This window comes from Convolutriloba macropyga, chromosome 4, assembly GCF_964194025.1.
Source record: "Convolutriloba macropyga chromosome 4, txConMacr16.3, whole genome shotgun sequence".
NCBI lineage: Eukaryota > Metazoa > Xenacoelomorpha > Acoela > Convolutidae > Convolutriloba > Convolutriloba macropyga.
Window position 1 is genome coordinate 72,107,867 of NC_134471.1, and position 24,054 is coordinate 72,131,920.

The window sequence follows — 24,054 nt, forward strand, 5'->3', positions numbered from 1 at the left end:
ACAATTCCTCTTCCGGGTCGTGATGTTAAGACGTCAAACTCGAGTTTAAAAATTGGTTTTCAAACAAAAAATAGATTTCTCTTGGAAATTAATACAACGCTCAATGTTATTGGGTGGTGGTTTTCTATTTACTTTTAATCTCTGTCGCCACTATAGCAGCCGCCCCTGCGCAATATGTATTACCTTTTGTAGTTGAGCGTGGTACTTGTTTAAAATACAAGGATTGAAGTTTAATTATTAAGTAGATAAAAGCAGAAGGGAATTTTTTCAAATAAATGAAGATCTAATTGAGTGATTAACTCTGAAGGTAGGTTTATTATTCAATGAATTTATTTTTATCCTCAGTTTTGCCCGTACCCAATATCGGTTCTATCACCGTGGTAAATTAACCAAGTAAATACTGATATGTCACAATTGTTAGTATTGCTCGAAGCCCGAGCTTTGTCTATTTCAATATGTCGACACCTATCAAGATTGTGTCAGTCATTAATCAAGTAATAAATTAAAATTTAAACTAAATCTTTGACCTTGAAACCAAAGGTTTTTAGTACATGCCTTTTTTTACATACGTGTGACACTCACAACTCTTGCTTGTGAGTGAGTGGAACACTCACATTTTCTAAGAGGGATGCAGTGTAGTAAACCATAGAACTTAATGTATGATATGCTCATAAAATACATAGCGAACGCACAATTCGAAATTTTCACCATAAATGGGAGAACAAAAAGAGATGGTTACTAAGAGTAAACCGGTTTTTTAACAATATAAAGAAAGCAGCATAAATCATGATGGGAATTATCACGGAATGTCATCTTGACGGAGACGTCAAGGAATGTTTGTTCTTGACGGGATTCGTCAGGCAGGTAAACCTGTTATCTGTTAGTTTAACTAACAGGGACCCCTGCGGTAGAAAATAACTATGAGAAAATCCCAAAGAGATTAAAGAAAATGGGTAAAAATAACCTAAGTTTAATCAACCATTGATAGGACCGAATCCAACGACCATATTCAAAACTAAACCATATAATTGAGCTGCCTTTCTCTTAATAGCTTTACACCTTTTCATCTTTTGAAACTTATTGTATTTCAAAACAATAATTCTAACTCTATATTGAACAGTTTGAATATTTACATCTTCATAATAAATTAAAGTCTTGGACTTAGAAGATTTTCATCAGTAACCCCGAGGTTTTAAAGTGCTTAAAACCCCCAACCCGTAACCGTACACAGTGCATGGATATTACAATATGTGTTATCTCATCGTAATCAAAATCTCGTCTAAAATCTTCCTTTTGGAGGCCTGACATGCGTTACGGACGGGTGAGGTCATTATGTAAGGTCAAAGAGAAAAGTTTGAGGCCGTCTGCTCGGAAGGTTTTTATTAATAAAGATAAGAATAAAAAAGGACCGAGAACTAAATCCTGTAGAACTCCGCTTGAAACTGATATTGGATCTGAATAATAACCATGTATGTTAATGAATTGCGATCGGTCCACGGAATTGGAGAGAAAGGTTATCAGATTAAATGGGTCATCAGAGATCGGTCATCAGAGTAAACGTAAATAAAATGTATAAATTGTGTCACTATAAAGAATTTTCTGCGGATTAGTTCAAAACTTCCGCTTAGTTTTTTTCGTTCTACTTAAACTGTGGCTTGCTTACGTTATACGTTTTGGATTTTTGGATAAGCTAGACTGAATCAGTGAATAAGACGAGTTTTGAATTAGACGAAAACCTGCTAAAAAGAATCATCTAGTTTTGACCCTTTTGAGCCGTCTTCTTTTGCCTTTGTTCTGTTTCATTGGGCATTATGCATAGCTGCCCCTCAGAGAGATTTCAAAAGGAGCACCGTTTCCGAATGTAACCATTTTTTGCCTGTCTTGCTTTCTACTCGTTTCCATCGTAAAAATTTTATTTCGAAATCATTTCAAAAGTTTTGTCAGACCTTCTGATGGCCCCAGCATTGTTTCTTCCAAAGACTTCATCAACAGACTGCCTAAAATCACCGCGAGTGAAAACCACCTTGGCTACGCCTTCGACCTTGTACTGTGGCGGAATTTAAAGGTTTTCATCACTAGAGTAATGATTTTGTGATTATTTGTGTGCAAGTTCTCATCAAGTGATACAAATTGCTCATTATCAGAATTTAATGTAGTCTGGTTCTGGCTTGTTTTGTGTTGTTTTTAATCTTATCACAAATATTCACTGCAAAATTGCGTAGGTTTTGATAGAAATTGACTTTTTAGAGTAAAATGGCCGAAGAACACGGAAGAATAAAACACTTCAAAAACAAAGGAAAAGACAACGACGTGAGTACGAAGAATTTTTATCAATTAAGTCCAGATTTAACCTTCGTTTTGGTTTTAGGAACTCAGACGGCGGCGGAATGAGGTTAATGTCGAGCTGAGAAAGGTACGTCTATGCCGGTTATTTAACTTGTACTGGTTTTTAAATCATATAGGCGTATGCATAATAATGAATTTCAGAATAAGCGAGATGAGCATGTCCTAAAGCGCCGAAACCTTCCGTACGACCAGAATCTTCTGAATGCAGCCCTTTTGGACGCTGAAGGCGACAGAGATGCTTTTGCCCATATGCACGATATAATCGAGGTACTAGTTTTACCTGTAGTATTTGTGCTCAAATGGATTTAAAGAGTAAATAACTTAATGCTAAAAGCTTAGGTTGCGTATTTAAGTCAAATTTTCTTGTTTTAAACCGAATCAATTGCTGATATTTCAGGGTGCTAGGTCAAAAGATGCAGTTCAGAAACTCTGTGCCATTCAAGCCGCAAGGTAAGTAGATAACTGTCCGTCTCTACTTGACATTGAACAATAGCTACAAAGCTTGCTTTTCAGGAAACTTCTATCGAGTGACAAAAATCCTCCAATTGACAAACTGATCAAAAGTGGCATCATGCCTATTCTGGTTGAATGCCTTAACGAAGACGACAAGTGAGTTCGATATTTTGATTTTAGTTCCAATCGTGTGACTGAGGCTGATAATACTTGTGTTGTTGTGCGGGAGGGTGAGGTTAGACAGCTAATTGGTAAAGTGGTGTTTCAGCCTTGAGCCTAGCATATTGATAAAAGTTTGAAATGCAATACGTTTTTAAGGTAAATTTGAATACACTGCTGTGTTTCAAAGTGGGGACTCTGATCTATCCATTGGGTGGATCATATTGCTTTTTTACCTACTATGGTTGCCTCTCAAGTGTGTTTAACACAAAGTTTGCACCAAAAAATTTGCTCCGTTTTTTTATCGAACGTGTCCAATATTTTAGTGCCAATTGCTCGTGTTAAATTGCGCTTCAAAAATTTGGATTTTTAATTTAGTTTTTCCATACTTAGCTCGGTGAGTGATGAAATTGATGCGATTGAAAACGTTTGAAAAATCGTTTGATGGATCGATGTTTCAGCCCTCCGCTCCAATTCGAGGCTGCGTGGGCATTGACCAACATAGCAAGTGGCACTTCAGAGCAGACAAAGGCAGTTGTTTTCAACGGCGCTGTTCCTCTTTTCCTCAAGCTTCTTGAGTCCATGCATCAGAATGTTCAGGAACAGGCAGTCTGGGCTCTCGGAAACATCATTGGTAATTTATGTTTGGTACTAAATTGTCCCGTGCGCTAGGGTTGCCTGGGTTTAAAATTGAAATCCGAACTGTAGACGGTACAACCAATTAGACACCTTTGAAACCAATAGAAATCTGGAGACCTAAAACAGATTTGCATAAATACTACTGATTCTACTGAACTAATGAAATAGTCTCCAACTGAACGTAAGGAAACTTGAGTGAGGATTCTGAGGCTTTTTAATTGTGCCTAAGTTTTTTTAATTGTGCCTAAAACACAAAAAAAAATATAAAAATTGCAACTTTTTTCTCAAGATAGCCAAAGTTTTGAAATGCAAAATTCAATGCAAGTTTTGAAATGCAAGCATTCACTCGGGCAGTTCAAATTTTCGGTCAGTGCGCGCTCTAATAATTAACCTCCCAATAACTTGTCTGCTTTAATATCTGCTAATTTGCAGGAGATGGTCCGGAGCTGCGTGACTTCTGCATAGAGCAAGGGGTGGTGCAACCCCTGCTACGCTTCATCAACGACAACATCCCGATCGCCTTCCTCCGAAATGTCACCTGGGTGCTTGTCAATCTCTGCAGACACAAAGACCCACCACCCAGTAATTACTTCATTTGTACCAAAGTGAACAGTATATATTATCATTGCCGTTCAATTTTTACATCAATGGTTCCGACCCACCTTGCTGAGGGAGAAACTATATGCTCAACTGGTTTTTTTGTTCAGTCAATTTTGGCCGATCGACATATTCATCGTAGAGAGTATTAAGTGGTATGATTAGAAGCCCGTCTAGCGTAGAGTATAGAATTAAAAAGGTTTTTTGAATTTCGTTTTTTGCACGGAGTTATTGAGGTTTAGTTTAAACTTTTGTACAAATTTTACTGATTTATTTTCTTTTTATTCATTTTTCCGTATTTTGTCGTTCTTTTTGTAGTCTTACGATTTAATCTGATTAAATACATGTCTCAATGGCTACCTAAAAAATGTTTTACCTAATATGGATTTAAAAATGAACCTATTCAAGGATTTCAATCATGGCTAATTTTTTTCTTGACTTGTGAGTATATTCTTTTTAAAATGTCATTCATTGACTTGTCTTGTTTTCTGGCTATGATTCTGCTAGCGTTCATAACAATTATGTGGTTTTGGAATAGTTGCCCATATTTGAGTTTATTCTTTGGTGTTTTGTAATATTGACCTACTGAAAGCAGCGTAGAATTTATATTTAAAAAGACATTTTTGATTTGGGGTTTTTTCATGGAGTTATTTAGCGTTAAAGTTTTGTCAACATTTGACTGATTTAACTTCTCTTTGTTAAATTTTTACTCAATTCTTGTCAGTTTTACTTTAAAATATTTTGAAATTGTGAACAAGACTGTTATTGCTTTTAGCGTTTAAGACTGAGGACGATTGCTGAACTGTTTCATCCAAACTTTTAGCTGAAATTTTGGCTGTTCAAATTTGTTAGAAGTACTAAGCTAAGACCTTTTGACACAACCTTCTCACTGTCCAAAGAAGTTTGGTTTTACTTCTGCTTCTTATGAGAGTGTTCTGGAATTAAACGTTTGCTTTTTTTAATAATCTGACTCGATTATTATTATCCAAAATTAATTTTTGATTTATAATTTTTTGATTTATTGATTTTTTGTCCTCTCCTATTTTTCACCAACAGTAGGAACAATTACTTTTTTGTAAAGGGGCAGCAGCAATATCGAGGCTTGTTTTAGTCTAATCATGTGTTTTTACAATGAGAAAAATTATTCGAATTGTCTAGGGTGCTTTCTTTTTAGATTTTTTCGTGTCTTTTTTGTTAATTAACAGAATGTTATTAGAACGGAGTAATTGCAAACTATTGCTCAATTGTTGATAGACCCCATTTACGTTCAACTGAGGCGCATTAAATATGTATTATTTATTCTGTTTAGAGTTTCTTTTTTTCTCATGTATCACATTAATGACCAGTCAAAAATCACAATAATAAAGTTGCAAGAGGCGAAATCGAACATTTATAATGTTCTTAGTGAATAGATTATTGGATTATCAGCTTCGACATCGTTTTTTTAGCAAATGTTAGTAGAATTTGTAAAGTTTTTTTTGCCTATGTCGTACTTTTGTGTCTTGATATAATCTGATTATATAAATGTCTCAATGGTTTCCCATGGAGTTATAAATGAACGTATTCAAGGATTGCAGTCAATAGCTAATGGTTTTGACTTGAGTTTGTTTAAAAAATTATCATTGATTTCTGAACTTGTTCTCTTTTCGTTTGATCTTTTCTCCGCCAGATTCTAGCTGGTTCTTATCAATGAAGGAACCCATCTATTCTAAGGTGAACTAAAAATCCAACTTTAACGGGCAATTTTAGACTTACACTAATGGTTTTTTGGCTTTTTTTTTCTACTTGCTTTCATAACAATTGTGATTTGGGAGTAGTCGCCCATATCTGAGTTTATTTTTTGGCGTTTTGTCACATTAACACACTGGAGGCAGGTCCCATTAAAGTCTAACGCCGGCCTACTTTACATATGTACCTTTTTTATTAGAAAATAGCTCCTGCTTTTCATGGCTTAGACTTTTTAGCAAAGTTTTGCTATGTTTGTCGTTCTCTGATTAGTCGTACAAAATTTTGTATAATGAAATTTCGAATGGAGTTAAAAACAAGCATATGTTTTGATTTAAAATAATAGCTTTTTATGTTTCTGAAATCATTTTTTTTTCAAAAATAAATCTATTTTTTAACTTTGCTCTTTTTGTACTTTTTTTGTCTACTTGCTACCTAGTCTCATTTAGGACAGGTCCCATATCTGTTATGGTAAAGTGCTATCAATTTGTTTAATTTAGGTTTTATAGGATGCTTATGTGATCCTAAATTAGACTTTGTTAAGTGTTTTTTTTCTGTAAAAAAATAGACATTGAGTTTTGGTCGTAATTAATTTCTATGAGTATTGGTCATTGTTTGCCTTGTATCGTTAATGTCATATCTAATCGGGCCTCTAAAGCGGCATTATTCTCTTCTACTATTGGTTTGAGTTTAAATCGATTTTTTTATGCACAAGTTATCTTCGAAAAAATGTAAATTTTTGTAAGTTTTCCATGTCCTCATTTGGAAGACAATTTAGTCAAGAATGTGGATGAGTGGGGTCGTAACATGTTCCAAAGCACATAACTGAGCCTACTAATTTTTGCATAAGTTACATGTCTTCTTCTCAGTACTGTTAATTTTGTTGTGTAATCTGCAGTCATATTAAAACAGTACCAGTGGTATTCGTTTTTTGGTTTGTGTACCAGTAAAGGTGTTAAATTAGTCAGCATGAGTATCCGGCTTACGAACTGTATAAAATATGAATTTCTAGAGTAAAATGGCCATCTGTAGTAAAATGTATACTAAACTGATTGATCGCAAGCATTGGCCAACAGTTAACACTAATATTGCTGACAGTAGAATACAAAACAAATATACTTTTCAATACGGACATTAAGAATTAATAATTGGTTTTTACAGGATTTATTATATGATTTAGGCATTGAGACGATTCTGCAATTGCTGCCGGCCCTCTATCTCTTGATAAACCACACTGACACAAGTGTGTTAGTGGACACAGTTTGGGCTCTCTGCTACCTTACAGACGGAGGCAATGAACAAATACAGGTTCATAATTACTCTCTTAAAGAGTTTGGTCTGTCTATTGATTAGAAAGAAATCTTGTTTATAATATAAATTGTTTCCTAGAAATACCCTCTGCCTAAACTCGCAAAAAGTATTGAAAGTTTTGGTGGTATTTGTAAATATTTTTTTGGTATTTTTAAGGACCCAAAATTAATTTCTTTCATATTATAGCCTCCAATTATCATATTATATTTTTAAGGTAAATGGGGTGTAGGTTATATGAACACTAAGCGAGTGGTATAATGAGAAAAACCGGAAACTTAAGCTATATCATCATTAATGCAATTATAATTCATCCAGTAGGAGCTTCACAAAATAGTTAAGATTTTTGTTTGCACTACGCTTAAGGACATGAAACGTTTGCGCCCCCATCTTCGTAATTAGACATAAAATAAATCGGGTTATATGCTGCACTTCGAAACAGAGTAGACACATTGAGATATACCTTGATATGTATAAACCTTTACACGTGTAAACTAGACATGCACTTGGTCCATTAACTGCTTTTGTACTCTCTGCCGATCTTAATTTTGTAAAATGTAAGTTATTGTGTAACAATACCATATTCATAGAATTTCATACAACGATATGTTGAAACCCCTTATTTTGGTAAATTCAAGTGTTTACTACTACTACTACTACTATATAATGTCACTGGTTTTTTTCTAGTTTGTGATCAACTCTGGAGTGGTTCCGTTCATCGTGGCACTTCTGTCCCACCAGGAGGTCAAGGTGCAGACAGCTGCTCTGAGGGCTGTGGGTAACATCGTCACTGGAACTGATGAACAGACTCAAATGGTGTTGAACTGTGACGCCCTATCCCATTTCCCAGCTCTCCTCAAACACAACAAAGAAAAGATCAAAAAAGTACATAAACATTCGCATTGGAGTTCTATCAGGATTGTTGTTGCTATCTAGGTTCCATAGAAAGAAACAAGGTCGGAAGTTGACTGAAAATATATTGCTAATTAATCGCATTGTGGCCTTGTCAGAGCGCAGAGAACAAGACGCAAAACTTAAATTGCGAAGTCCACTAATTTTTCCCAGAGTGTTGTAAGTTTCAACCGAACGGCTGGTAAGTCGGTTGTTAAGAAATATTTCGAAAACCAACGGCTTGGGACAATTTTTTTTGTTTAAAAGGCATTTTAAAAATCAACCCATTGAGAATAAATTGTGGATATCAGTTATTGTTAATCAATATTACCAAAAAACTAAATTTTTGAATTTTTTGATATTACACTATCAAATTTCATATTACACTCTATAAGTGCAGAATTCTATTACAGCTTGTGAAATTTATTTACTATAGAAAATCTTTGATCAATCGCGGCAAAGTTGTAGCTGAGGCTACTATTGGCCTTCCCTTGGATTTTTTTATAACTGCGAAGCCGTAAGCTGAGCAAAGCTATTTTGCGGTGCTCTTGGTTTTTTTTACAATTCAAAGAATTTGAATTGTATTGGGGCACTGTCTTTTTTGTAAGATATGTTAACACATTTTTATGATTTTTGAAGTCAAATTGGAGTAGTGAGTTTGGTCACGCCCAAACAGGAAGCGGGGCGAAAAAGCGAGCGGTTTTGTGGCGTAAATTTTTTGCTATAATTTTAAAGTAGAGTGACAAAATGGTGTTTGAACAAAAAATTGCTTTCTCACTAGTGTTTTTTTTGTTTACATGCGGCATTCTGACATTGATTTTCTGTTTTTTTTAAAAAAAATTTTTTTGATCTGATTATTTTAGAAATGGTTTTCCCAATCCACTCATAGTCCGTTTAGGTCTAGTTTTTTGTTTAGTCTATAAAAATTCTTTGAATTGCACGTCAGGACTTGTCCTGCTATTTTTTTTGTTTCTTCGTCTGACGCTCTTTTTCGTTTTGCATTTGTTCACACAGCAAAGTTGAAGAAGTCAAATTTTCTGAATGACTTTGTCTTTTCACTAACGGGCGCGAGTGACGCGTTGGCGCGAGTGACGTCATTTCTCACTCTCTTTAGAAAAGTTTTTTCGTTATTAGATTTTGATCAAAAGTGACCTACCTCACTCAATAAAATTACTTTTGCACTGTAAAACCTAAGTTGAATTTGATTTGTTTAAAGTCAAAGGAACTCATATGTGCAGTAAAGGTCTCTAATAACAGGGTTCTGCGGGATGAATTTTTGCAAGCTTTATTAATTTATTGTTAAATCTGTAATTAGATCTGTATCTGTTTAGATCTGTATCTGTTTTTTAGATCTGTATCTGTTTATATCTCTATTAGATCTGTATCTGTTTAAATACCTATTATACGGAATGCAGGTCTATTCTTTCGCACCTATTCTGGCAATCTGCCGGCTATGTTTTACAATCAAAAGATTTTGAGTTATAATGGGGCGCTGGTTTTTTTGTTCGATCTGTTCTCACATTTTCTTGATTTTTGAAGTCAAATTGGAGTGATGATTTTGGTCACGCCGAAACAGGAAGTTGAGCGAAAAGGCGAGTAGTTTTGCGGAGTTAAATTTTTGAAGAGTCAGAAATCGTTGTTTGAACAGAATTTTCCTTTATCGCTACTGGCTTTTTTGTTCACATGCGGCATTTTGACATCCGTTTTTTCAATTTTTTAAATCTGATCTTCAAAATGGTGTTCTTCATCCAATCATTGTTCATTCTAAGTTCATTTTTTTAATTTAGTCAATGAGATTTCGGATATATTCTGTTTCGGCCCCCAGTGCTTTTTATGACCCCCAGTTACATATTATATGTTGTTATATAGCACGTTACTATGTAAGAAAATAGCACGTGCGCCTGGGGGTCATAAAAAATTTATGCTTACTAAGCTGGGGGGGGGGGGGGTGAAACAGTATAGATCCGAAAATTCTTTGAATTGTTTGCCATGAATTGGCCTGCATTGTTTTTATTTCGTCGTCTAGATTTTTGTTGAGACATATGACGTCGCAATTACTTCAAATCTGCTTTTTATCCATTCGTTAATGCAGTATCAACTGAATTGCGTGCGTGACGTTATTTTTCATTCTTAGTGCAGAGAGGTGTTTTGTTCATTTGCGTGATTAAGTTTTTCATCACACGTCACTTGCCTCACTCTCAAAGGTGACTTCCTCACTCCGAATTTTTCTTTACTTTCATTCACAGAGATAAAGTCAAATGAGTGTGTGTCACTCTGATTGAAGAGTTTTTGAGAGCTGCTAAAAGTAGCCGCAATAATTTTAGCAAATTGTTAATCAAAATTTAACAACTCAGCATTTAACAAAAATTTGGTTTTGATGTTTCATTTACTATCTTTTTGAGACTGCAGATCTGCGAAGCTATTGCGGCTATTATCTGTTAATCTGCCAGCTAGATAATTATTGTTTTTTCAGAAACTTCAAAAAGTGTACTTTTAAACTATAAAAAAGTATTATTTACAAACTTTAAATCAAAATAAGTGGTTTTCCGATAAAATTTATTACTAATTCCATACTAATCATTACCCTTGACTTGGTGTCGTTTTCGCTCGAAAAAGCGAACAAGTTTTTTATCAACATTCATTTGTCTTGATTTGTATGTGGTAGCGTTATGTGTTTTGAGGTAAAGGCAGTTTAACAATGAATACTAACAATGAATACTAAAAAACTGGTTTGCCTTTTGTTTCGAGGGAAGTGAAAAATCTGGCGAGTTCATCTCTAGAGTGATTTATAGTAATAAATTACTCTAAGAATGATTAATCTCTAAGAGTGATTTATGGTACTTCTGCGGCGTGATTTATAGTAAGCCTTATTAATTTATGGCTGAATTTTTTACATAGTTTTTTTGAGCGACGTCAACTGATATCTGTTTCTATCTATTACACGGCCCGCAATTCAATTTCGCAGCTATTCTGACAATCTGTTGGCTATGTTTATAGCTGCAACCTGGTTTTAGATATTTTGCACTGCACTGCTCTTTTGTTTTGGCGTCTGAAGTTTTTTCGGTTTTACATTTGTTTTAGAACTTTTTTCGCTGGAATTTTTCAGTGACTGTATCACGCTTGATTTCTTGCATTTTGCGTGATCTAAGTGGCTCTTATTCAGAACTTATGTCTCTTGGTAAAACAAAATTGATTGTAAGATAGTCGAGAAGAAAGGGCTTGGTAGGCGAACGGGTAATTTTTCCGATTACTACGCTGGATGTCGGTGGTTCGAACCTCCCCATTGTCAAAAGTTTTTGCACGCAAAAATGTTGTAAATATTAATTTCTTTTTGTCTGTTTTTATCTGTATTTTATGGCACACAAGTCTATTTCGCAGCTATGTTGATTTCCATTTTATTTTTCCATAGTCTCTATAATCCGGTAATTTACCTACATTTTTTTTTGGGTTTCTCGCGAGTCTTAGCTTTGCTCCGAGAGTCTACCGAATCTATTTTGCCTTCGACCTTTCAGATTCGGGACCATTTCATCTGATACTGTTCTGAATATTTCTTAAATTGGTGAGATTAGGACGTGAGATTGTTGGTCACGTTGACTTTTACTCTATTCGTCAATATTTGATTGCCAGGAAGCGGCCTGGTTCATTTCCAACGTGACAGCGGGTAACAAGCAGCAAGTACAGCAAGTGATAGACGGGGGATTAATTGAGCCGATTCTGGATCTATTGGCCACAGCAGAGTTCTCCACACAGAAGGAAGCCGCATGGGTCATCAGCAACCTCACTGTTTCTGGCAGCCCTGAACAGGTGCTCTTAAACTAGTTCAGCTATCGTTTCTCATAATCATTAATAAGCAACGAAAATCAGAGCTTATAAATGGTAAATTAGGTGCTAGATTTATCTGTAACAATTCAGAGACATCCTTTCATTGAGTTACTCCTGATAAAACTTGCACGTAATTATCTATGGCAGAAATAATCGATCCTTTCTCCGTAAATACTCAAGGTAGTTCTCCCTAATGATTGAATCGATGATAAACACAATGACATCAACATGAAAGTGCTTCTGTCTAGGTTCTGTACGTAGCAAGGCTCAAAGTGATCCAGCCCCTGTGTGACATGCTGGCGTACAAAGACTCCACAGTGGTCCAGTGTGTGCTGGAATCCCTCTCCAACATCCTGAAGCATGCAGGCACAGTGGCTGGTGATCAAGACACGAGTAGAGAGGTGATAACAAACCAGATTGAAGAGTGTGGAGGTCTGGACAAAATCGAGATGCTCCAGACACACGAAAGTCATGAGATATACACACTGGCCTACAAGATCATCGAGGAATACTTCGGAGATGGGGTAAATCTTTTTTATAGCTGCGAAGCTTTAAGCTGAGCGTAGCTATATTGCGGTGCTCTTGGTTTTTTTACGACTCGAAGAGGAGTATTGGTTTTCTCTCGGTCTTTTTTTTTACAGGAAGTAGATTTGTTCAGGCGGCATTTTGACCTAAAAGCGAAAGTGAGAAAAGCTGTCTTGGTGAACAGATTTTCGCTAAGCGAGAGAAGTTTTTTGATCACGCGCTGCGTTTAGTGAATGACTTTTTGACTTTGAAAAGTAGTTTTTGACTGAATTGCACATATAGATAACCGTTTTTAGCCGTTTTTCGTCTAAGTGGCCTTTTTTTTGCTTTTAATTTGGTTTCATGTAGAAATAAATTTTATTCGATACTATATTGAAATGTCAACCTCGTAAATTGATACCACAGTGTTTTACAGAGCCTGAAAATGCGTTTCAAATTGAAAATTGGCACATAATTTTTGATTTTTTAGTTAATATTTGGCTTTTTTTCGATTAATGTCTTCATTTTTGGATCTTTTAACCGTCTTTTTGTCAAAAATCACTTAATATGACAACTTCTCTTTGATAATTCATAAACTCAACGCCTCTTTCTACCTCGATGTAATTTTGTTTTATAAAATTGTACATATGCTAATCCGATTTTGGTAGTTTTTTTCCGATTTTCGTCAGTTTTTTAAATTGTATTTTGGTTGTAAATGCTAGAAATTGTCTTTTTGTGCAACATGAGGGACTTCAATTTCATTTCAATAAAAATTCAATCATTTTTGGCGTTAAGTTTTTGAAAAATAGTTACAACTTTTTCATAAATGCAGTCTTAAAAATTTTTGACCATTTTTTTGCAAAATGTTTCAATGTTTCGTATTTATGAATTCTGCTTTTTCCTTTTTTTGTTCTCATCAGGAGGATAGATCTTTGTAACCGATGACTAGTTATCTTTTCTATTTCTTGAATGCTGAACAATGAAATTTATTCGTTTTTCTTGATTTTTTGAAATTGATTTTTATTTTTCAAAAATCATGAATGTATTTTTGTTGCGGTGTTCCTTACATTGTGCACATATTCTTCACATTATAATTAATATCATTCTAGCTTTGTTCTCGTACCTACATTTTTTTCGGTATATTGATTTTTTCATTTGTTAAAAATGAGTGATTTCCGCGTTTTCTTAGATTTTCTTCATTTCCTTGGTTTGCAATTGATTTCATTCAGCATATGGCAGTACTGACAGTTTGATGTTAAGCCTTTTCCATAATTTCCACTTATGACTATTTACTGCAACTTTCGGCCTTGGCTTTAATTTAATGATTTTCGGCCTTTGAATATTCTTCTGCTGCTTATGTCTTTTCTATGATCAATTTAATTTCTGAATTAGTATGAAATCTTGTTGTCCAGCATATGTACAACAAGGAACAAGTGTGTGTTGTTTTTTGTCCTAATTGCAGTGATTAGAAGTGTAATTATAGGTGTTTTATGATTCTGAAAATTGAGCTTTCTTTTTTGAAAAGATTTAACTTAGTTTCTAAGATATATCTGCCGTTTGCTATCGCGATCTTCAGATTGGAATCATGAGTTATTTGAGGGCAGTTGATAACCTTGTCAGGTTTTTCAGACTATCAGTTTTTTTACCATTAATTATGGTCAAAAAACTATCAGTTTTTTTACCATAATTATTTCGGTTTTTTAACGTTACCAAACGTTTTCAACAATATAAAATTTTGCTGCATTTTGTTTCTCTTGGTGACCGTTTAAAGACAAGTTTAACCAATATTTAGAACAGACCTGGAGAAGTAGTGAGCTAACGGTTTAATACAAAAGGTAGTGGCTTCTGCTGCAATTACGGTTTTGTGAAGTTTTGACGCTTCGAGTCGCTTCCGAAATTCTTCCGGCTATGTTTTTTGTTTCGTCGTCTGACGCTTTATTTTCGTTTTACATTTGTTCTAGAACGTTCGGTCTCGTCACTGCTTAAATGGCTTTTTTGCGCTTGATTTCACGCTTTCTGCGTGACCTAAATTGCGGTTATTCAGAAACAGAATCTGTTCCTTAAACAAAGTTGATTGTAAGAAAACAGATTGTATGGTCCGACAGCCGAGTGGTTAAGGCGACTGGCTGTTAATCCGGAGATCGCCGGTTCGAGACGCGACAGGGAAACTTTTTTTGCACCCAAAAACAACCTCCTTTGAAATAAACTTGTAAGTTTTATAGGCGGCGGCGATAACTATTATCAACTCACTTCTGTATCTTTTTCCATCTGTATTTTACGGCACGCAAGTCTATTTCGCAGATATTCCGGCAATCTGCCGGCTATATTTTTTGTATCTTTGCAGAATGACTATTACAGAACTTGTGCTTTGTGTCCTGTTTGGTCTCAAAAGGGTCTTAGATGGTCTGAAATCCAGTCTAAAATACATCGAAAGTGAAGAAATGCTTCACCGCCAAATATAACTTGTCATTTTTTGTTCTTTACCGTCTGGTTCTTTAAGCATGAGAGTGAAAATGTTTTTAAAATGGGAAAAATAGCTGTGATAGAGAAATACGTGATGCTTTTGATTCTCAAAATATATGTAGTATAATTTTGGGAATCTTAAGAAGTTAGAGCGCACAATCGAGCGGATGTTTGCGCCCGAGATAGAGCCTGAATCGGCAAAGTATTCTCAGAACTCAACTCTTACTCAAATCATACTTATTTCCTGCAATCATAATTATTTCGCTAATTTTTGTTATTTTTAAAAAATCGCAGGTGAAATTAATTTGTTGTTACTGTTGATACTCAAAAACATGAAAAATCGTCATAAAGTTTCCCAATACTTAAAATAGTCAGTTCGTTTATTGGGTTAATTGTGTCGGTGTCTGTCATTTTGAGCTGTAGATTTCTAAAATCGAGCTTAGCAAAGGTTTTACGCTATTTTTTGTTTGATTGGGTCTATATTGTGTGCACTATATGTTAAATACTTAAATTTTTGATCTTTACGTCAAATATTTATCCTTTCAGTCAAATTAAATTGATTCAGAGTTTTTCAGAACATATTTTTCAAAAAACTTGTTTCCTAAGCCTTAACGGGGCTTTTTAATGCTTTATCTCAACGTTAGATAAGTCGTTTGCTCAAAGTACACTCCACAGTATTTTAGATTTTGAGTTTAGCTTAGCTTTGAAGATCTGTTTGAATTGTGTTAAAATTTGAATAAAACCCGAGTTTTATTCTAACAATACCGCCCCTCTGTTTTTTGCCTCGTTGTCATCAAACTATGGGTCTGACACCGAGAAAAAATCAATATCACTCTGGGAGATTACTATTAGGCCATGAAGGCCTGTTTTCAAGTGTCTCAAGGGGAAGAGAAATGACTATGTTAGTTGCTAACAAGGAAAACAAAAAAGTTACTGCTGTCAATAAAATCACAGAATTAATTAATATTAAACTTTGATAGTAACTCACATTTGTCTATGTAATTATCAAGGAATTTACGGCAGAAATCTTTAACTTGAAGGTTTGATTTAGAACGAATGTTAATTACTATGTTTGGAAAACATACTGGTAAGCAGTTCATCATCTGCCTGATTTTAGTTTTTATAGAAAAATTGCCATAAGTTTCCTAGATCTCGTTCGAGAATTCGTAATTTTACGAAACTCAGCTTCAGAAATTAGATTTCTTAGACATAAAACTGAGTTTTCGCTCCTTATTTTATTGCTGTTAAAATTTCGTATTTGTGTTGCTCTGATACATTGTAAATGAGTAGTTTTCTTCTGGATGTTGTTATGGAATAATAGTTTCTTTTGAAAGTCAAAAATCTGGCAATTTTAATTATCATCATGTTCAGTAGTTTCAGAATTTTGTATTATGCACATCCATGTATAAGAACTCCATACTGAGCAATTGGCTGCACATATGTTTTATAAACTGTTATGCAGCCTTGTGCATAAACATTTCCTCAATCGGTAGAATCTAGAACAGAAGGTCGTTAATTATTTTCCACTGACTCAGCTTGTTGTTGGGAACTAAGATCTTTGTCAAGTAGGATACCGAGATACTTGTTTACTGCAGCGTTGTGTTTCATGTTTTCAATCTTTTATGCCCGAGCTTTAAGTGATGGTTGTTTTTCTTTTTGTAAAACTTATTTTTTTTTGTTTTAGCATTCAATGTACGGCGAATTTTTTTGAGCCAATTGCAGATCCTTCTAGAGATTTTTGGTGCTCATCAGTTTCGGCTTTCAGGTCTTCTTTGGTGTAAATCAGTATCGCCAGCAAACAAAATAGTACCAGTTCGCGTTGTAGCGAAATCAATATCTATTAAATGGATAACAAATAACAAAGGTCTCAAGATGGAGCCCTGGAGAACGCCACATCTGATATTCTGTGTTGCTGACTTTTTACCCCAATTTGCGGAAATTGCACTCTATTACTGAGATAGGATTTTAGTAATTCTAGGACAGGACCCCTTAATCCGCAATTGGAACATTTTTTGAACAAAATTTTGTTGTAATAAACAGTGTCAAAAACCTTTTTAAGGTCCTGGAAGGTGCATGTATTTCCCACTGTACTATTTATGCAGTTTGATCTCAGGTTCTCAACAAACTCTACGATTGCATCAGTTGTACTTCTTTGGTCTCTGAAGCCGAATTGGTTTTTGTTTAGGACATTTTCTTTTTTCACCAAAGAAACGATTCTGCTGTATAGTTTTTTCTCGAATATTTTCCAATTGCTGGTAAGATAGATTTTGGCCGGTAATTTAATGGCTGTTTTATCTCCATCTATGAAGAATGGAATTCTTCTGTTTTAAGCATACGGATAGTACCCTAACTCCATGCTATTGAGGACGCAATAGCGTCCATGCTATAGAGGTGCTATTGAGGACGCAATGCTTTTTAGAAAGTGGTTGTCAAGATTGAGGGCATCAACACTGTATTTTTTTTAACTGGCTGAGAGTTTTGATCATTGCAGAAGTTGTTGCTTTACAGAGAAACATGCTACGTACCGATATTTTTCGTTGAGCTTGTTGTTAAGACACTATCAAAATTAGCTGCAAATTTCTCGCCTATTACGGAAAATTCTTATATTCTTATTCTTTTTGATAAAATTGTCTCATTTTTGGTTCATACTATTTTTTGACTACTTTCCATTGTTCATTATACTTCTTTTTGCTTCTATCAGATTTTTCTATGAGGTACAATTGACTTAAATGACTTCTTGGAGATAACGTTTTTAACTTCATTGTCAATCCAATTTTTTTGTTTGTTGACTGAAAGTTTTTTCACTGGCACCTCCTGCTCTAGTTCTCTATAAGAATTGCTGTAATTCTTTAGAAGAAATTGCAGTTTTTAATGTTTTAGGCGTCTGCAAATTTTTTACAACGTACAGCTCAACATTTGTTCTGAATTTTCATGGGTTTTGCAGTTTTGACCATATGCGAGAACTGCAGAGTTCATTACTTACGTCCATCCGTTGCATTCGTTTCCGGTATTTGCACTTAAACGCAACGGTGATCATTTGTGGAAATTTGTGGAAATTTGTGAAATACAGATCAAGTAATGTTTGTGTTGTTTTTGTCTCTCGAGTTGCAGTATTAGGTCCTGTTGGTGTTAGTCCGTTTGCTTGGAAGATGGATGTTAGTTGCTTGAATTTTTTTCCTTTTATAAAAAGTTTACATTGTAGTCACCACAGAGTAGTATGTGTTTCATATCTGGTTTTACAATTTAGTCTAAAAATTTTCCCAATGTATGAAGATTTGTCTCACTAGAACAACTGGGGGATGTAATTGCGGCTTATAACGGCTGCGAGTTCTCTATGGTTTGATAAGTACAGAGATAGCCAGGAGAGTTTTTTTCCAATTTTCTAAGGAATTTCGCTTCTTCTCTACACTTACATAAATACGAACCCCGCCACTTCTTTTAATCCTCTCGGCGCTTATTATGGTATTATAATTTGGAAGGTTAAAGAATTCTTTTCTATCAGTATTGTTTAACCATGTTTCCGTTATGCATAAATCTATTGGTTGTTCGTCGCTCACAAATAATTTGAATTCATCATAGTTTTAGGACAGAGATGTAATGTTTTGTAATAAAACAGTATTCAATTCAATTTTGTTAAATTTATTCAATTTCTTTTTAGTTATGAAAGAAAGTTTTCTCCAATTTTTTATACTAGTATTTTCAGTACCTGCACATTGGTAAATCACAATAAGAAGCAAAAGATAGAAAATTTTCTTTTAAAATGTTAAAAGGAAAAAGAAATTATTGCGGAAAACGATTGTGAAGAAAAATCAAGCAGAGCTCTAGGATACAGCTCACTCTGCGAAAATCACAGAGTTGCTGTTTGTAGTGTACGTTAGAATAACCATATAACGTCAAAAGCAAAAAGCTTATATCACAGATTGCTATTGACTACTTGCGGAAAGCACAAGCAAGATGGTGATCCTATTTAAAAGTTTTTTCTCTTCCGCTAACCCATTCATCACTTGAATACTAGAATTATCAATAGAATGGAAAATAAAAAAAGATTTCTTCATTATCATGAGTTTAAGCGTTTCTTTGTTTTCGTTCTTTCATTTTTCAGAAAGATCTTGTATTTTGCTTCTTAAGTGCGGGAGATAATCCTCCGAATTATCGTTAGTTGGTCGTGGATTCTCGTCGTTCTTTTTGATAGCATTTACATTGTTCAGCTCATCAATGTCGTTGATTTTTTTGTACGTTGGCTTTTGTTCGCCTCTTTCCACCAACACAGACTCATTACAATTGTGAGTGCTAACAATCGTGTTTCGTTTGATTTGATTTTGCTGCAATTTTTTTTTCAAAATGAGGAATATATATGCGAGAATGGCTTTTTGTCAATAGTGCATTTTTTGTTCACACATTGTAGAGAATAAAGAGAAGAATCAAAAAATTTTTCTTGGAAATATTTAATGCTTTTTTAAAACCGTTTACTTCATTATTTTAACTTCCTCTGATTTATTTTGTCAGAAACCGCACTCAAATGAACAACTCAAATGCTTCTTTCGTACGAGAAAACCGCAAAAAAAACGGGTATGATTTCCTTTTTTTGTATTTTTTTGCATTATATTTACTTCCTCTGATTTAGTTTGCCAGAAGCCGTACACAAATGAACAAATACGATGCTTCTTATGTTTAGAAGAAAACCAAACAAAGGTGATGCTTTCGTTTCTCTTCGGTGGTTTCTCTGGCCTCTCAAACAAAATTTTTTCTGCAAACTTGGGCTTCCTAATCATACACTTTCTAATTGAACGGCAAAGGTGTGGGAACTTTTTTTCAATTATCAAGGAGAAAAATCAAATGCTTTCTTAAAAAAACAATTTAAGTTTATAAAATTCTCAGGGGGACTAGGCAATTCTCGAAGCCAACTCCCAACTTTCATTTGCAATTTGATTTGGTAGAAATTTCAGAGAATTGACTAAATATGGGACATTTGAGACGAGAAACACAGAAAACGATGTGAGAAACGGATTTTTTAAAGAAATCTTCTCTGTTGATTGTTCCTGATGGCAGGTGGTGGTGAAATTTGAGCTCTGTTGGCCTTGGGTTGACCACTGTTTCAGTCAACAGAATATGTGATAAAACGTGCAGCAGTGTTTTTTCACCTTTCATAAATAATCAAAACCCATGTTAGGAAAAGTAGAAAATCATTTGTGTTTTTGCGCAAATTTATGCTCTACACTGTAACCATTCTTCTTTGTAAACCTGCATTTTGTTAGGTGTTAATATGACATAACATAAAATAATTGGTTTTTTAAGGGATATCCAAAAAACATCAGTAAGAAAGTCAACCACTTGAAAGAACAAAAAATGTGTTTCTTTTTCAAAGTCCTTATTTCAGACTTCAAGAATCTTCGATGCATGTGCTATTCAAATGGTATCATTTGGTTTAGCAGTCCGATTCAATGGAAATTATATGAGAGCCTTGATGTATTTGCACTTCAAGTAATAAACCATTTCAAATAATAACCATTTTTTATGAGGTAGAACTGTTGTTTTTTGAATCGCAGTATAATACTAGCCAAAAGCAAGTCTATCAACAAGTTAAGGAATTTATACTCCTATGATTAGCAAAATTGATCACGTATGGGGAATCTATAACAAGAAGAACAGAAAAGAACTGTCATTTTCGGAAAAATAGAAGAATATTTTTTGTCAGCACTGCAACCGTCTTGACTTCTGCTTGGTTGACTTAAAAACGCACTCTCTCCAATTGACTATGAATTAATCAAATTTCCTGTAACCTCCAAATTCACATAATTTCTTAAATTAATTTATAAACCAGTTTATCAGTTGCTTCCAGAGTGGAAATTGACGATCAGAAATTATGCTATGTGAACCATAGTCTTCCGTTTCAGTCCATCGCGTGTCAAGTTTAGTTCATCGGTTCGATGTAAAATTTCAGCTGAAAGAGATTTAGAAAGTTAGATTTGAATTTTATTACAATTGGGCTATTATAGCTGGGCTGTGAAATAACCGTTTTTAGTTAAAAAAAGTCAAAAATGAAATTGTTAGCTCGACCGGTTATTTGTGAACAAGGTTGTGTAAATTTTGATTTGATAGCAGTTATTGTTGCCTTCCCACATACTTTTTGAGATGCTATTTATTTTTACTATCCGACGTGTATCTTTTTTCATTTTCAATTCTGTGTTTTTCTGTGTTCCGTTTTTCTTCCATCATTTCAAAAATAGAGTTACAATTTTACCCTGAAAAAAAAACAAAGGAAACGCAATCATTTCCTAAAATATTCTTGTTGGAAATAACAATCAGGTTTTCCTGAATTTCCCCTGATTTTGTAATTTTATCCAGTACTGCTCCCCTGTAAAAGTTTGCTCATCTATGGTCTTTTTCAGGTATTTCCATACCCAGCGGCCAGAAAACATCTCAAGGGGTTTGATAATAATTTACTGACAATTTTTGATTGGCCATGGAATAGTTTTTCAACTTTTTAATTTCTCAATTTTTAGCAGTTTTTTGATAAAGCTTGCTTTTTTTCAAGTTTCTTTTTGAAAATTTTGTTTTTTTTTCGGTTTTTTCAACCTCAAGAGTCAATGAACCGCCTCTTAATTTTGAAAATAGTTTACTTTTCAAAATGCTGCGCTTCAGCTGCTGTTATGTGGCGTAATGTCATAATCTATGATCCTAATTAACAACGAGTTCTAGTAGAATTATATTTTATCATAAATGTCCTAACAGGCACCTTTTTAGGAAATCAATGTTAATTGCTCTCAAAAGCAATTTGTAGCAAATATATTAATCCTGTTTGTCTCTTTTATGCAATTTTTCGCTTGGTCGATTTTTTGTCTGACCCATATGACTTTCGTCTTCAGAAACGGGATAAAGAGGTAGCGCCCAGAGGTCACTAAACCGTGGCCAGCTGCTGACGAAGCCAACTGCTCGCCGGTCGTTGAGAGCAATTCGCCCGATTTTAGTCGGTTATGTTTTCAAGATCTGATCAGATAAGAGATTTGTTACGCTTTGTTGATATTAATTGTCTAGATAGTCCATAGCGAAGCTGTACTTTGTCAGCTTAATGGCTATGCTTTTTGTAACTCTAAGATCATATGATGGCGATCGGGACTAATTTTTTCTTTCCTTTCTTTTATTTTTTTTTTAATCACAAGAAGCTCTTTGCAGTGTGTGTGTGATTCGGTAAGGTGTCCAAGTACCACACCGCTTGTTAGGTAAATGCTGTTATATAACGTTGTAATGTAGAAATAACAATGAAATAACGTACGATGGGGGGTGCACATAGTGTTCACCACTTTGCGAGGGGGGAGAAAGAGGGTGGGACAGTCAACAATTAATTGAGATATAATTTAAGAATTTGACTCTGCCATCATTTGCACCTAAATATATCCTATTTAGAGACCATTGACACCCCAAAGATCCATGATGGTGTCCTGAACAAAATACTAGACAGTTTTCTATGGTACATATAATATTATTTCCTACATATAATATTATTATTTCCTTGAAGTTCTTAGGGTGATCCTTAAACAATCTTTGATAGGTCAAATTAACATGTTTCCATGCTTCAGCAGGCAGATGGTTACCCGTTCGACGGCCAATCTATGGAGATTCCCAAGCAAGGCTTCAAGTTTTAGAAATCCACCAGTGAGCAATCAATCAGTCAGATATGACGTCAGAAAGAAAACTCTAAACTGAATCTCTACAAATCACAAGATTCTATCACGTAGCATAATTTCCTGTAACCTCCAAGTTCACATAATTATTATTAAATTAATTAATAAACCAGTTTATCAGTTGCTTCCAAAGTGGAAATTGCCGACCAGAAATTATGCTATGTGAACCATAGTCTTTCGTTTCAGTCCATCGCCTGTCAAGTTTAGTTCATCGATTCGATGTAAAATTTCAGCTGAAAGAGATTTAGAAAGTTAGATTTGAATTTTATTACAATTGGGCTATTATAGCTTGCATATATACGTGCTCCACAAAAAATTGAGTCGAGCTAATGGATTGATAAATTGGCTGTGAAGAAACCGTTTTTAGTTAAATAAGTCAAAAATGAAATTGTTGTTAGCTCGACCTGTTATTTGTGAACAAGGTTGTTTAAATTTTGATTTGATAGCAGTTGTTGTTGCCTTCCCACATACATTTTGAGATGCTATTTATTTTTACTATCCGACGTGTATCTTTTTTCATTTTCAATTCTGTATTCTGTGTTCCATTTTTCTTCCATCATTTCAAAAATAGAGTTACAATTTTACCCTGAAAAAAAAAAACAAAGAAAACGCAATCATTTTCTAAAATATTTTTGTTGGAAATAACAATCAAGTTTGACTTTTTCATCGGAGTTGTCTCTTTTCCGAACCAGTTTTTTTTTATTGAAATAAATCCAAAAGTCTAGATTTTTATTGGGTTGATTTCAGTAATTCCTTGACAATTATGATAAATGACGATTGAATTATGGTCATATAATTTCACATTTTATATCAGTGGAAAAGAAACAGTCCGAGTTTTCGACTTTTTCCTGAATTTCCCTCTGATTTTGTAATTTTATCGAGTACCCCTCCCCTTTAAAAGTTTGCTCATCTATGGTGCTGTTTTTACTCTTCTTTTTGCCTAAAATGCAATTTTTAGAAAAGCTGTTTGTTGTTTTTCTCTCTCTGTTGTTGCTTTGCCGATAAATTGATAGTTTATTTTTCATACTCACTTCTCTAATTGTCCTTTTTCTCTAAATTTGCTCTAATTTTGCACAAATAGCTTTAACAGCTGTCTTGTGCAGTTAAAAAAGTTTAATGCTGTTTTCCAAATAAATAAATAGCCTTAGTATTATCCTAAATTACGTAGATATATTTTGAAACAAAGTTTGAATTCACATTCAATTTGCATAGTTTGAACACATCTACGTAGTTTCATTTTTGCCTTATAACGGATTTCTGGAACTACAGATTTCTGGCTCCAACTCACTATGTTTGATTGCTCTCAAACAGAATTTCTGGCAAGTTATTTGTGCCAAATATTTAGTTGGTTTTTGAGCAGTATGTCTATTTGGACACATTTTATTGGGCGATTAGAATTCTTTGAATGATTTTTTCGTATAATTTCTGTTTCGTGATTCATATCGTTGTCATTCAAAATTGTCTG

At 34.4% G+C, this 24,054-nt stretch overlaps 1 protein-coding gene across 2 annotated transcripts in view; it reads left to right on the forward strand.

The window, feature by feature from the left end:
• Nucleotides 1–22,687, forward strand: part of LOC142337879 (importin subunit alpha-3-like) — a 249,192-nt gene extending 226,505 nt beyond the window's left edge. For both annotated transcript variants that reach the window (XM_075387487.1, XM_075387488.1), the window contains exons 2-13: nucleotides 2,245–2,310; nucleotides 2,369–2,413; nucleotides 2,488–2,613; nucleotides 2,744–2,796; nucleotides 2,860–2,955; nucleotides 3,420–3,592; nucleotides 4,030–4,179; nucleotides 7,100–7,227; nucleotides 7,915–8,112; nucleotides 11,746–11,922; nucleotides 12,189–12,464; nucleotides 22,485–22,687. In XM_075387487.1, coding sequence (XP_075243602.1) covers nucleotides 2,254–2,310; nucleotides 2,369–2,413; nucleotides 2,488–2,613; nucleotides 2,744–2,796; nucleotides 2,860–2,955; nucleotides 3,420–3,592; nucleotides 4,030–4,179; nucleotides 7,100–7,227; nucleotides 7,915–8,112; nucleotides 11,746–11,922; nucleotides 12,189–12,464; nucleotides 22,485–22,550 — 1,545 coding nt within the window. In that variant the 5' untranslated portion in view covers nucleotides 2,245–2,253 and the 3' untranslated portion in view covers nucleotides 22,551–22,687. The remainder of the gene's footprint in view (nucleotides 1–2,244; nucleotides 2,311–2,368; nucleotides 2,414–2,487; nucleotides 2,614–2,743; nucleotides 2,797–2,859; nucleotides 2,956–3,419; nucleotides 3,593–4,029; nucleotides 4,180–7,099; nucleotides 7,228–7,914; nucleotides 8,113–11,745; nucleotides 11,923–12,188; nucleotides 12,465–22,484) is intronic.
• The last annotated feature ends 1,367 nt before the right edge of the window (nucleotides 22,688–24,054 follow it).